This window comes from Manis javanica, chromosome 4, assembly GCF_040802235.1.
Source record: "Manis javanica isolate MJ-LG chromosome 4, MJ_LKY, whole genome shotgun sequence".
Taxonomy (NCBI): Eukaryota; Metazoa; Chordata; class Mammalia; order Pholidota; family Manidae; genus Manis; species Manis javanica.
The window spans coordinates 158,309,786-158,323,116 of record NC_133159.1 but is presented as its reverse complement, the minus strand read 5'-3'; the positions used below and the strand labels follow the sequence as shown (position 1 = coordinate 158,323,116).

Genomic DNA, 13,331 nt, shown 5'->3' with positions numbered 1-13,331 from the left:
CCGCGCACGCAGCCACCGCCTCCTTCCCTCCTCCCTGCCGGCCCTCCTCCCCTCCCTCCCCTCCGCCCCCTTCCCCGTAGGCAGCCAGCCCGCCAGCCTGCCCGCCCGCACTGCCTCCCTCCCGGCCCCTGGCGCTCGGGCCGGGTCTCTCCCCCGCCCCCAGGCTGCCCCGGTCGCTCTGCTCAGGCGGTCGCCCGCGCTCGGTGGATGTGGCTGGCAGCCGCCGCCCCCTCCCTCGCTCGCCGCCTGCTCTTCCTCGGCCCTCCGCCTCCTCCCCTCCTCCTTCTCCTCAGCCGCTCCTCTCGCCGCCGCCGCCGCCGCCTCCACAGCCTGGGCCTCGCCGCGATGCCGGAGAAGAGGCCCTTCGAGCGGCTGCCTGCCGATGTCTCCCCCATCAACTACAGCCTTTGCCTCAAGCCCGACTTGCTGGACTTCACCTTCGAGGGCAAGCTGGAGGCCGCCGCCCAGGTACGGCGACCCTCGGGCGCCGGGGGCGAGCTGCGGGGCAAGCAGTTAGGCCGCGCCCGAGGGCTGGGGGCGGGCGGGCCTGGGCCTGGGGCTGGGGAGGCCGGCCTGGGCACCGGCGCGCCCTTCGGGGCTCTGGGGTGCTCTGCGCTGGGGCCCGGGACGCGCTGCGGGGAGCGCTGCGGGAGCCCCTCCGGGCCGGCACACCTGTGTGAGGCTCATTCCCCCCGACCCCCGGCGCTTCCGGGCTTGGTGGTGTTCTGGGAGAGGCTGGAGGGTGTTGGGGGAGGCCAGAGGGGTCTTTGGAGTCCACACTATGTCTCAACCTCCTGACTCTGTTCCTTTGGCTTGTTCTCCCTATGCTCCATGGAGGACACATTGGAAGGGGCGGTCATCTGGGACTCGACCGCCGCGCGTCTGAGAGCCGGGGAGATTCTAGAAGCGGGGAGAGGTTGAGAAGGAGAATGTTAATCCCAGGCAGCCTTGCTGAGTTCTCCCCGCCTGCTCCGGCCCAGGGGCTGGGTTTCCAAGATGATCCGCCCCCTCCCCTGTCCCTTCCCCTCAAGTGACAGTGCAGCAGTGACTTTGTTCTCTCCTAACCTAGAGAAGCCGAAGGAGGACCCCATCTCCGTTTTTCCTTTAGTCTTCCTAGCTTTGCAGCGTTTGAAGCAGGTGGATTTATTGCTACAGCACTGGTTGCTTAGCAGTACCCTAAGAAAGAAGCTATTTAGCATATCACTGGTGAAAATATTCCATTACTCTTCATTGCAGTTTTTGGTGAATCATGCTCCCGCCGCCCCTCACCCCCCCCGCATTATTTGAAGTATTGTTTGATTTTGGAGACCATTAGTATTGATGCCCAGCAAAGGTCCCAAACAATAGATATTGGTGATACTATGTTATATGACGTATTACATAAAGTCTGTAATGAAAAATGGTAACTGTTTAGTAGTTATCTTTAAAAAGAATGATGGCAAATATATTTTGTTTCATTTCTTTTCCTACTGCAGTCACGGAGAAAAATCAGTAGGCCTTACCGAAAATCAGTCTTACCAAACAGAGTGTAGTGGTGAAATGAGAGAAATGTAGACTAGTGCTCGAAGGAATTGAAAGTTGGCAGTTGTCTTTGAAAGCGGAGTACTCAGATTGAAAATATGTCTAAAAGTGTAGAATTTGAAAGTATACTATCAGATTTGGGGTACTTGTGTGAAAGCACGAGGGCTCTAGGTCTGGCTGCATCAAAAGGCAAAACTTAACCCTGTGAAAGGTGATTTTAAAAATTTCCATTAAGAATATGAATCAGAATGAGTGCATCTTGGGTCCAAATTAGGTTTTGAGAGCGTTCTTTGGCAGACTTGTTTAAGCCCAAGTGACTAGAGTTTGATATATATTGGCAGGGGGCAGATGGGAGGGATCGTAAACACAAGTGTGTCTTGTGATTTGGCAAACCTGTGGGAAGAAGGACCTACTGAAGAATGAGTTCATATTATGTGAACAGGCTAACATTTAAAAACTCATAGTTGGCATAATGGGTTCATAATTTGAAGAGTGTACGTATTTAAGGAAAATATCAGAAAAAAAAACTGTCCGTAAAGATTTTTAAGTGATTATTTTAGTAGGAAGTGACAAGTTTTATTTAACTGGTAGGATAGAACGAGCAGTGCATGCTTCTCCTAACCCCTGTCCTACTTGCTTTTCCAAAAAGATGAGAACTATGTGGAAGACTGGTTTGGGCCATTGCGAGAGCGCATGGTAAGGTACTAGATTTAAGCAGAGAATTGTTAATTTGATACAAGGAAATAAGTGAATCTTTTTTAGTAATCAAAGCATTTCTTTTCAGAAATTCTTCTCAGACTGTGCAAATGAAAACATTTGGCAACACAAATGAAAGATGGCATGCTAGTGAATTCTAGCAGGTTTTATTAAAGGGTGATTAGACTTTTCAATTGTACTCATTGCCACCTGTAAAGGTAAAGAGGAGAGTTAACATTAGTGGGAAAAAATGTTAACATTAGTAGCAAAAAGCATGTAATAATGTTTTTGAAGTCCGTGGGTTGGAGCAATAAATTTAAATGGAGGCATTAGGTGATATCTTATTGTAGAAATCTAAAAATGTGAACAGAATTAATCTCTAGAAACTCAGGTTTGTAATTGGTCTTGGATCAGTTTCCTAGCAGTTGGAATCACATTACACAAAGTGTGAAAGTTGCTTGGTTGCTTTAGTTGCAAAATTTTATGATAAGTCCAGAGTATTTGTACAGGTTACATATTAGAAACTTAGTGGATTTTTAACTTGGCTTGGGGTGTGGACTCCTGTGGAAGGTTAAGAAATTAGTCAGTGTGCTGTGATTAAAAAAAACTAGTTGTCTTTTACATAAGTAAGTATGGTCTAATTCAGCGGTTTTGAAAATGGGCCTTGAGAAATGGGACATGCCCTTTTCACTCCCTTTTTACATTACAATACTTTAGAGCAATGGATTTTTTTAGCTATTTCAAATTCTGACACTCTTGCTTTGTGGATAATTCATTTTAAAATAGATTACAAGTTTATGTGAGTGACTGCAGTTCCTGGTTTATACAGTAATTGGGCTTTCTTTTATGGAAATATTTTACCTGTGCCAGAAAAATTAACTTCATACTTCAAGGCCAGAAGTCAGGATATACTAGACAATGGCCTCCGCCCACAAAATATTCATGTTGGTGATGACTAAATTGGCACCTAGAGGATAGTTACAGATACAGTTGTTTGGCAGGCTAAAACTTGGCACCTAAATGGGTGTTACTGTCAACCCTGTGTCCCTGTGTTGTGAAATTTTCTGCCCAAATTTTGCACATTGTCTTTGTAGTCATTTTGGTAGTTTTTTAATTACTTAAAGAAAATGATAAAATTAATAATTTGTCCAGCATTGTGCTAAGTCATTAGATGGTCTTCAGAAATTAAATTTGAAATGTGTGGTAAGGAATTGAATTTCTTCAGATTTTTGTTCTGTTTCTTGAAATGTTATTTACAAGGGAACACCTAAATACAACAGATGTTTACATGTTAAGCTTTATCTAGCATCATCTGATAGTAAATTCTGCAGTGGCTGTTCCAGATAAATGATGCCCTTTGAGCCACTTAGACTTTAACAAATATTTACCGATTTGTATAAAACACCTCAAAGTATTATCTTTTTAAACTCTGTAATTCCTCATAATCCTAGGTTTGTTTCTTTTCTTCTTTTTAAAAAATACTCGACATCATTCTGAAAGTGTCATTGATACTTACACACATAGATTACCCAAAACTGTGTACTCTATTAATTAGTTTCATATCTGTTCTTTAAAGTTTTTTTTTCTTATCCAGGTTATTCTTGCTGTTTGTTGTGCCTTGTCGCTGCCTGTTGTGCAATTTCTCCTGTCCCTGTTTCACTGAACTTGATCTGAAAAGGTCTAAGTAACCAGATAAACTAACTTGTTAGCGCTTAAAAAGAAATTTCTAAGTGAGAGTTTGATGGGTTCTTTTCTGAGCAGCGGGTATGAGGTATATTGTATGGACTTTGTATCATCTATTCTCTGGCTTTTCATACAGGCTGTCTTTAAACTTCCTGGTTCCAGATAATTGATATGGTCCAATACAACCTGGATAAATGTGGTCTTGAGTAGTAAATTATCTATGAAATGTCTTTGAACTTTGCTACATAAATGAGCCTGTTGTTATTGTAAAGTAAATCTTTACATACTAATCTGTATGTGATTCAGTAGCCGTTTTGTTGTTAACCTGAGATCGGTTCTGTAGATCTTGAGTATTCCATTTTGAACACCATAGTATGTAGTTTTCAGTTCATTTTGCCACTTGTAATCACTTAAAATTTTTATTTTAACTTATGAAATATTTTAGAAATACAGAAAGTAACCCACCACCCAAAGTTAGCAGTTAGTTATTAACATTTTGCCCCATTTGCTTCAGACTGTGCATGATGTTTTGGGGAAATAAAATGTCACAGATACGTCTTAAGCCCATTTCTGCCTCTTCCCACCCCCAATCCCAGAGGTAACTTCTCTCTTTAGATAGGTGAGTGTTATTCCTATGTATAGTTTTAAAGTTTTATTGCATATGGAGGTACCTATAAACAATAAGTAGCAATGTTCTGTAGGTTAAATTTGTTTATGTTAATACTAATTACTATGGTTTACTTTCTGCAACGTGCTCTTGTCAATGTCTCTTGTTAGAAAACTTGGCTTATTTTGTGTTTACTTATTTATTTGCTCCTTATTGTCTTTAGAAGTTAGCCCTATTCCACAAAGAAAATGATTATTACAGAATTGTAATGATCTAATCATTTGCTAGGCAGAGTGGCTCAGACTTCAGACTGGTATTTGGAATTGTCACACTGGAGATTTCCTTTTATAAAATTCTCAGGACTTTGGAAATCAGAAGAAAAAAACAAAAACCTCTGAGTCTTACTATAGTATATGTAAAATGTATTCCTGAGTGATCGTATTAGAGACTCATTCAGGAAAAAAAATTGCCTCAATTGCTGCCTTCTAATTTGTAGGAAATTTCCATTGTAAAATTGTTCCCAGTTGTCAAGCTATTCCTCAGTAGAGCCATTACTTAATGTCTGGTTGAGTTGAAATGTAGTCTGTAGTATGGGACTCCAAGAAGACTTAACCCTGGGTTTGAAACAAAGGAAGCATCAAAAAGAGTAGTATTACAGTGTTAGTCAAGTACTTAGGTATATAAGTCCATATGGATATTTTAAATTACCTTACTTGTGCAGTGCATTAAGTACAGCACAACATTCTTAAATTTTATCATAATGATCAGGTACTGTAGAAACTAGTAGGTGAATGCTGTTAGATGATGGAGTTAGATGATTAGGGCATGTTTAATCTTGGTCTATGTGTATGTGTCTTAACACATTATCTATTAATTGATTACTATGTATCAGGCACTAAAAGCTAAAACAAGCACTTTCTATGAATTACCCTGTTATGCACCTCTAATATGAGACACAATATATTGTACAGTTTTTAAAATTTGAGTGGAGTTTTATTATTACTAAGATACGCACTTCTGTTCCTTTGGTTCTTCCTTACTACCCTTCCAGAAATGACACTATTTTTTGAGGAAAAAAATTAGCTATTTAACAACTAGCTCAATTCATTAGTATAAACAGGAAGAATTGGAATGTACTTGTAACTGGTGTGCACTGTGCCTTTCCAAAATACACAATCACTTTTCCCTCAGAAAGTTACAAACAGTAGAGAGAGAAATGTCACTTGGCATATATACAGGTATCTTGACATTGGCAGATTAATTGCTTGGCTACCATTAGACTCACTGTATATGTTGATGGATGAAAATATGGTTGCCTAGATAAAGATTAAGACACGTAACTAGACCGCTATTATTATTCTGTTGGCATAAACTTCAAACTCTGGGAGGTTTTTATTCATTTTCCCTTTGGAGCACACCCCAGTAAGTGCTTCACTTCTCTGTTTCTAATTTTCTTTTAAAGTCAGTTTATGAATAGGCGAAGAGTTTTTTCTTTTTGTTCAAAAAGTAGTACATAATTGGCCAGTTGGGACAAAAAAGTTTAGGTATGTTCTGGTGAAATAAACAGTGTGAAGGACTGTTACCACTTACAAAAAAATAAAACAAGACAAAAATGTTCATTAGATGACATTTTTGTTTAGAAACAGAAAGATTTATGAGGAGAATTTTTTCTAATGAGCCTTTATAGTTTCATTTTATGTATTAGAGATTTTGACAGTCTGTTACAGGCTTAATACCATATTCATTGTAATTTAAGTTAGGTAATTTTAGCTTAAAATTATTCATGTTTATGTATTGGTTATTAACAAAATGATTACTTAAAAATTTTTTAAAGTAATTTTTTATTAAAGTATCATTGATACACAATCTTATGATGGTGTCACATGATCAACATTGTGGTTCCAACATTCACCCATATTATCAAGTCCTCATACCTGCCATTGCAGTCACTTGTCCATCAATGTAGTAAGATGCTATAGCGTCATTACTTGTCTTCTCTGTGCTGTACTGCTTTTCCATGACCTGCTTATATTGTGATTGCCAGTTATAGTGCCCCTTAATCCCCTTCTCCCTCCCTCCCCACCCACCCTCCTCAGCCCCTTCTCTTTGGTAATCACTAGTCCCTTCTCAGTATCTGAGTCTGCTGCTAACAAAATGATTACTCTTATGTATAACTTTTTCATACCAATATTACAGTACTCCTGTGTCTGTACCTAGTTCTGTGGTTTGCTCAGTGGTCTCAAGGCACTACTGAACTACACAGGGGTTTTGTTTGGTCTACACAGTGTAGACTTTTCAAATTATTTTCCATCAATTAAAAATTGGGAGATGGCATGTGATATCTGAATTTGTAACTTTTTTTTAAATTAGAAGATGAGTCAACACCAACTCTGCTTCTCAGTTTGCAATGATTGGTTGGCTCCAAGAAATGGCTACTTTCTTCTTCTTTTACACGCAGTCAGCTTTTGCTCATGCACAGCCTTCACGTGGCCTACTGTGCTCACCTGCTTGGCTGGACTCTGTAGGCATTTGCTTGTGATTTAGGGTATCTATATTTTTATTATTTTAGATTTAGACCATTCAAATGTCTGCAAATGAATTTGAGGTGTTGTTTAATGCAACAAGTGTATGAAAGCAAAGTTACAACCAAATTAATAAAAGGGCAGGGGTTATGAATGAGCAATTTGCAGAGGAAAAACTTAATGGCAAAAAAGAGAGAAAAGAAAATACATTTAGTAATGTTACTAGTAATCAGGGGAATACTAATTACAACAACAAGGGGAATATCACTTACTATCCATCAGATTGTCAACAATTTTTAAGTGTTTTGGAGGGTGCTCAAAGTGGGATTTCTTTATCCTTTGCTCATGGAAGTGTCAGTTGAAACTACTCTGCAGGATCATTTGGCAATTCTTGGTAAAGAAAATGTGCACAAGAAAACGTGGACCAAGATGTTTATTACTGTATTAAATTTAAAAAATATGGAAATAACCTAACCTCCTTCATAGAATATGCTACTACTAAGCAGAAGTTAAAATTAATGAACTAGAATCTAACTCTGTCAGCACTTACTCATCTCAGATACAGTGTTAGATGAAAAAAGCAGGTTACAAAAGGCTGTACACACTTTGATATAATTTGTGTAAAGTTTAAAACGTTTTTTGATGATCTTTGTATATATAGCAAAAGTACACTAAACATGTGAGAAAGATACACATTAGTCTTAGAATAAGTGGTTATCTAGGGAATGATAAAGAGGGGAAAGGGCTTTCATTATATCTGTATTTTATTTTTGTTTGGATCTGAAGCAAGTAAGACAATGTCTTAAAATTTATTTAATCTTGGTGGTGAGTTATTCATGTCTTACATCCAAAGTACTTCTTTGGGGGAAAAAATTTAAAGAGTGTTTCATGAAGTTTTGACATAGTTTATGATACCAGCTTTCTTCCTCTATCCTAACAGAAGGCCTTATGATGGGTGTGATATGCAGGTTAAAATACATAGTTAATGACAACATATAAGAAGTGTTTCCTAATTGAACAATTTTTTGAAATAAAAATATTTTGGTAAGTTGTAAATCGGGTTTAAGAAAAGTTGCTTTTATTTAGCTCATTGGTCAGATGTTTAAATTCTGTGAAATACTTGAATATTTATTATTGCTTTTAATATAATTTTAAAAATGTGAATTGTTTTGGATTACTCAAAACTTCTCATTTATTTTTACTGTTAGTGTATAAAAAACTCAGTCTAGGGTTCAATGATCTCTGGGCTTAAAAAAATTACCTGTGACATACCCTAGGCTGAGATGAAGATGTACATATTATTAATCTAGGCTATTTCTGACACCACTGGTTTTTCTTTTTCCCTTAGGTAAGGCAGGCAACCAATCAGATTGTGATGAATTGTGCTGATATTGACATTATTACAGCTTCATATGCACCAGAGGGAGATGAAGGTAAGAGCTGTTTCATTTTAATTTGCTGTTCATTTGTGTGTATATGTATTTGTGTGTGCTTGTATGTGTGTTTACATTTTCAGGTAAAGATATCAATGTTTGTTACTTTAGCAATAGGAAAGTTCTTCAGATGTTCATGGGAAATATTTTAATAGCATAACCCAACTGTTAATAGATAAAGGAAATGTCACAATTTTAATTCTGTTTCAGATATTACCTGATTTTTGACCCTAGGTAGATCATATTTTCATAAGTGTAAAGTGAATGTAATGCATATAAAGCTGAAGAATTATTTTAAAAATTAAGTACTTTGAACGTGAAAGGTCGGTTCATCAAGGGGGCTTATTTCTTAGGTGGTTTTCCTAAAGTTCTTTTTTTCTTCCACTTGAACAATAGATTAAAACTGAGATAATAAGTCTTACTCTTAACTGGGAGAAAAATATTTGCTTTATGAAATCAAATGTGAAGGTTAGAAGGTAGACAACAGAGTTATAGGGGAAAAGTATATTAAAAAGATACAGAATGTGTAAGAACTCAATTAGCATCTTTAAAATGGAAGCTATTTTAGACCCTGTAATTACAATAAGGATTAAATTGAGTAATCAGTTTTGGCCTGAAATCTTATTCCACATGAGCTGCATTTTAAAAAGATACAACTTTGGCATAAATTCACAAGTATACTAATATTGGAGCTGGACTGCTTTTTATTTTTTTCTTTACCTTGATGTTCCTTGTCAAAATGATTTATTGGTTAGTCTCTACTACTCAGATTTCCTCTTGGAAAGTCTTCTCATTTGATATAAAACAAGTTAGAAATTTGATCTTTTAATTTACATTTTGTATTGCTATTTCCCCTCTCCTTTATGTTATACTGAAAAGAAGCATAAAGGCCTGACAATATTATTACATGAATTTTTCTTAAACTATCTTGTCCGTAGAAAGACATACATACACTCAGAAAGTAAGTAGCAGTTGAGCATATTATTGCCAAGAAGTGTTTATGTTCAGTTGATTGTAAATGAGATCAAACTACTGTGATTTTTAAGTTAGAGGAACAGATCCTTCAAATGGATTTTGAGTGAATGCCTGCTTAAAAAAAATAGCTTGGTAAATGAAAGAGATTATTTAATTTCTTTAACTGTGAAGAAAAATGGGAAAATTTAGCCAAGCATATCAAGGCAAGCTTTCTTTGTTGTAGGGAGAGAACATTTAAATTCAGTGTACAGTTTTTAAGTAGTGTCCATTATAAATAGGTAGAGCTAGTAAAATAAATGTGCCCCACCCAGCGGTCACAGTTTCAGCTCAGGTGTCATTTTTTTAAATTTAATTTTCTACTAAAATGCCAGGAAAGAGTTCTGAGAACTCAACTGTGCTGAATATCCATAACTGCATGATGCCAAGCCATGATGATATGAATTTCAAAGAAGCAGTGTTAGTGTTCTCACGAAGATGAGAGAGTCAAAAGAGAGATGAAAGCATGTAGGAAGTAAAGAGGATTTTTAGAGAGATTCAGAGAAAACATTAACATTTTTCAGGTGCATAAAATATTTTCTTCAGAGCTAGCTAAGGTGCATTGCTTCACTTATTTTTTCTACAGCAACAAGAAAAACCTGGAGTCATGTGTAAGCCAATTTAATTTTAGAGTATAAGAATAAGGAATTGTATTTTGGTATTTTAAGGTTTCAATCAGAAACAAAGATAGATTTGGCTTTCCAGATAACTGCATAACTCAATTTTGCCCTTGGACATAGTAGCATTTCTTGATTTTTACCTTATAGAAGAGTATAACATGTTACTTTGGAAACTAGTAGTTGCAGATATGACTGCCAGTTCCTTCCAGGTCTGTATGCTAGAAGCAGGGAATAAATGAGTCAATAGGAAAGAGATCATTTTTTAACCCAGCTAGTCTCATCTAGATGTACCTATTAATACTTAGGATTTTCTGCAAGATCTATTTACATATCTGTAACCACTAAATCTTGGTGCTTTAGGGTAAAATCAGAAAATTATTTAAAGACATGAAACTGTTGCTTCTTTGTGTAAGTTTTTAATTGATGAAAAAGGCCATCTTGTGATATGTGCATTAACCCAGAACAACCTATTGGCATGTGTCTCTTTAAATTAGGGCACTGCCTTTTAAACAGAAATAATTTATTTTGAAATCTATTTGAGATATTACCTTGTAATATTTTTAAAAAGGGAAATCAGAAAAATGGCTGAAAATTGTTTTTTTACTGTTCTGCACTTCAAGGGTTGGTGAAATCACTAGCACTTAAGCCAGTGCAAGGAATGCACCTCCCCTACACAGGGCAGGGATTAGTATTGCCATCAGCTTCTGCAAGAGAAATATGAAACTTTTGAGTGCCTGAACTCAGGTCCTGACAGGTAAAGAGTCTTTTAATTTATCATTAATAGATGGCTTGGGCATAACCATATAGAGAATGGTCAATTGAAAGTTTTGTACTGACTTTCCCTTAGTATACTCAGTCAGGTGTGTTTGTAGAATTAGCTGTATAAGAAAAAATTTTTCCATTGGTGACATGGTATTTCATACAAAGTTCTAATTCATAGATTCAGATCCAGCAGCATCACTTTGGTTTATCCATGTAAGGCATGTAAATTTTTTAACATGTTTATTCTTGAAATAGGATCGTCTTTTTTGGCATGTGCAAATAAATGTGCACATGTGTGTGTTTAAGTGAAAGGATAAAACAGCTTAGTCAAAAACATGGCCAAATATTAATAATTTTGAGAAAAACTATTAACTTGAAAAAAGGAATCATTCCTCACACTTGATCATAAGCCTTTATCCAACTGTTAGTAATACATAATCTGTCATAAAATTATGTGTGGATAAGTAATGACATTAATAAACCATCATCTCTGCAATATAGTTGTTTATGTCATCCTGAAAATTAAGTGGTAGACCTCAAATCAGGAAGATTGAAAGAGAGCGGAAAATACCTCTTTCTAATACAAATGTATTGAAATATAGACTTTCACAAGGAAATTTTAAATTAAAGAAATCTGAGTATAACTTTAATTACACAACTAAAGATATATGCTGGGGCCTCAAACCAAAGGTACTGTCGGGATTAAGCAAATAAATGTGAATGAATTGGTCTGGATGTAGGAAAATAAGAATGTTAAGGCAGAGGCTGAAAGGAAGACTGCCTGTCTCACATAAATATATTAAAATTTTAAAGAACTTTTCTGGCCAAACAACATTTTTGTGGGCTGTATGGAGTTCTGTTGAATTTGTAACCTCTGAAGAGGAATTCCAGGGAACTGTGGTGTGTTATGCATATTTTTTTTACTTGGACAAGAAGATAAGACTTGAGTATAGCTGTCTCATTAAAAAGAGGAAAAACCCTTATGAGATTCTTCTAGGTATTTCATTGAAACTGATATAAATAATGTAGAATATGCCATATAATATTAAATGTATTAAGCAAATTGCTTTAGTTTGCTGTATGTTTTACGATACATACTTTGAGAGACTCAGAATCTAGCATAATACCTCTTTTTAGGTAGTTTTTAGAGTTTTTTGGGCACTAAAATGGTCTTACTTCTGAGTTCTTGTTTTTATTTTGTCTGTGGTTTTCTACTTTTCCCAGGTATACTGAGTTTTGGGAATTTAGAACATAAAGTCTGTTATGTGCTTTTAATTATTCTGGATAATGGGTAAAATAATACATAAGCAAACCATTCTTCCAGGCTACATTGAAGAGCCAAGTATTTTCCCAGTTCTTTGTTAACTTTCAAGGGATCTTGTTTTCTGAATTAAATGGTGATTTTATTTTTTTAATTAATAAACTTTATTTTTTAGAGCAGTTCTAAATTCACAGCAAAATTGAGTAGAAAATCGATACTTCCCATATATGCCCTGTCCCCCTTCTACACACACAGCCTACCCCACTATCAATATCTCCAACCAGAGTAGTACATTTGTTATAGTCGATGAGCCTGCATTGATACCTCATTATCATCCAAAGTCCATAGTTTACATTAGAGCTCATGCTTGGTGTTATATGTGCTGTGGGTTTTAGCAAATGCATAATGACATGTATTCACCATTATAATGTCATACCAAAGCATTTCACTGCCCTAAAAATCCTCTGTGCTCTATTTATTCATTCCTCCCCCTAGCCCCTGGCAACCACTAGTCTTTCACTGTCTCCATAGTTTTGCCTTTTCAGAATGTCATACAGTTGGAATCATAGAGTATGTTCCCTTTTCAGATTGGCTTCTTTCACTTAGTAATAGGCATTTAAATTTCTTCCATGTCTTTTCATTCCTGATAGCTCATTTCTTTTTGGCTCTGAATAATATTCTGCTGTCTGTATGTATCATTTTTTTTATCCATGCACATGCTGAAGGACATCTTGGTTACTTCCAACTTTTGGCAGTTATGAATAAAGATGCTCTAACTATCCATGTGCAGGTGTCTGGGGGGGACATATATTTTCAGTTCCTTTTGGTAAATACCAAGGAGCATGATTGCTGGATCCTATGATAAGAGTGTATTTAGTTTTGTAAGAAATTGCCAAACTGTTTTCCAAAGGAAGTGTATCATTTTGCATTCTCACCAGCAGTGAATTAGAGTTCCTGTTATTCCATATTCTCCCCAGCATTTGTTGTTGTCAGTGTTTTGGATTTTGGCCATTCTGATAGTTGTGTAATGACTGATATGTCATTATTGGTTTAAGTAATAGGTCTGTAATCATGTGATGTTGAATATCTTTAAATATGCTTATTTGCCATCTACATATCTTTCTTGGTGAGGTGTCTGTTCAAGTCTTTTGCACAATATTAATTGGATTGTTCTTTTTCTTACTGTTGAGTTTTAAGAATTCTTTGTATGTTTTG

The 13,331-nt window shown here is 36.8% G+C and overlaps 1 protein-coding gene across 2 annotated transcripts in view; it reads left to right on the top strand.

Annotated features, from left to right (window-relative positions):
- The first annotated feature begins 58 nt into the window (after window positions 1-58).
- NPEPPS (aminopeptidase puromycin sensitive) overlaps window positions 59-13,331 on the top strand; it is a 99,841-nt gene continuing 86,568 nt past the window's right edge. For both annotated transcript variants that reach the window (XM_036990856.2, XM_017659294.3), the window contains exons 1-2: window positions 59-468; window positions 8,378-8,462. In XM_036990856.2, the coding sequence (XP_036846751.1) occupies window positions 208-468; window positions 8,378-8,462 (346 nt within the window). In that variant the 5' untranslated portion in view covers window positions 59-207. The remainder of the gene's footprint in view (window positions 469-8,377; window positions 8,463-13,331) is intronic.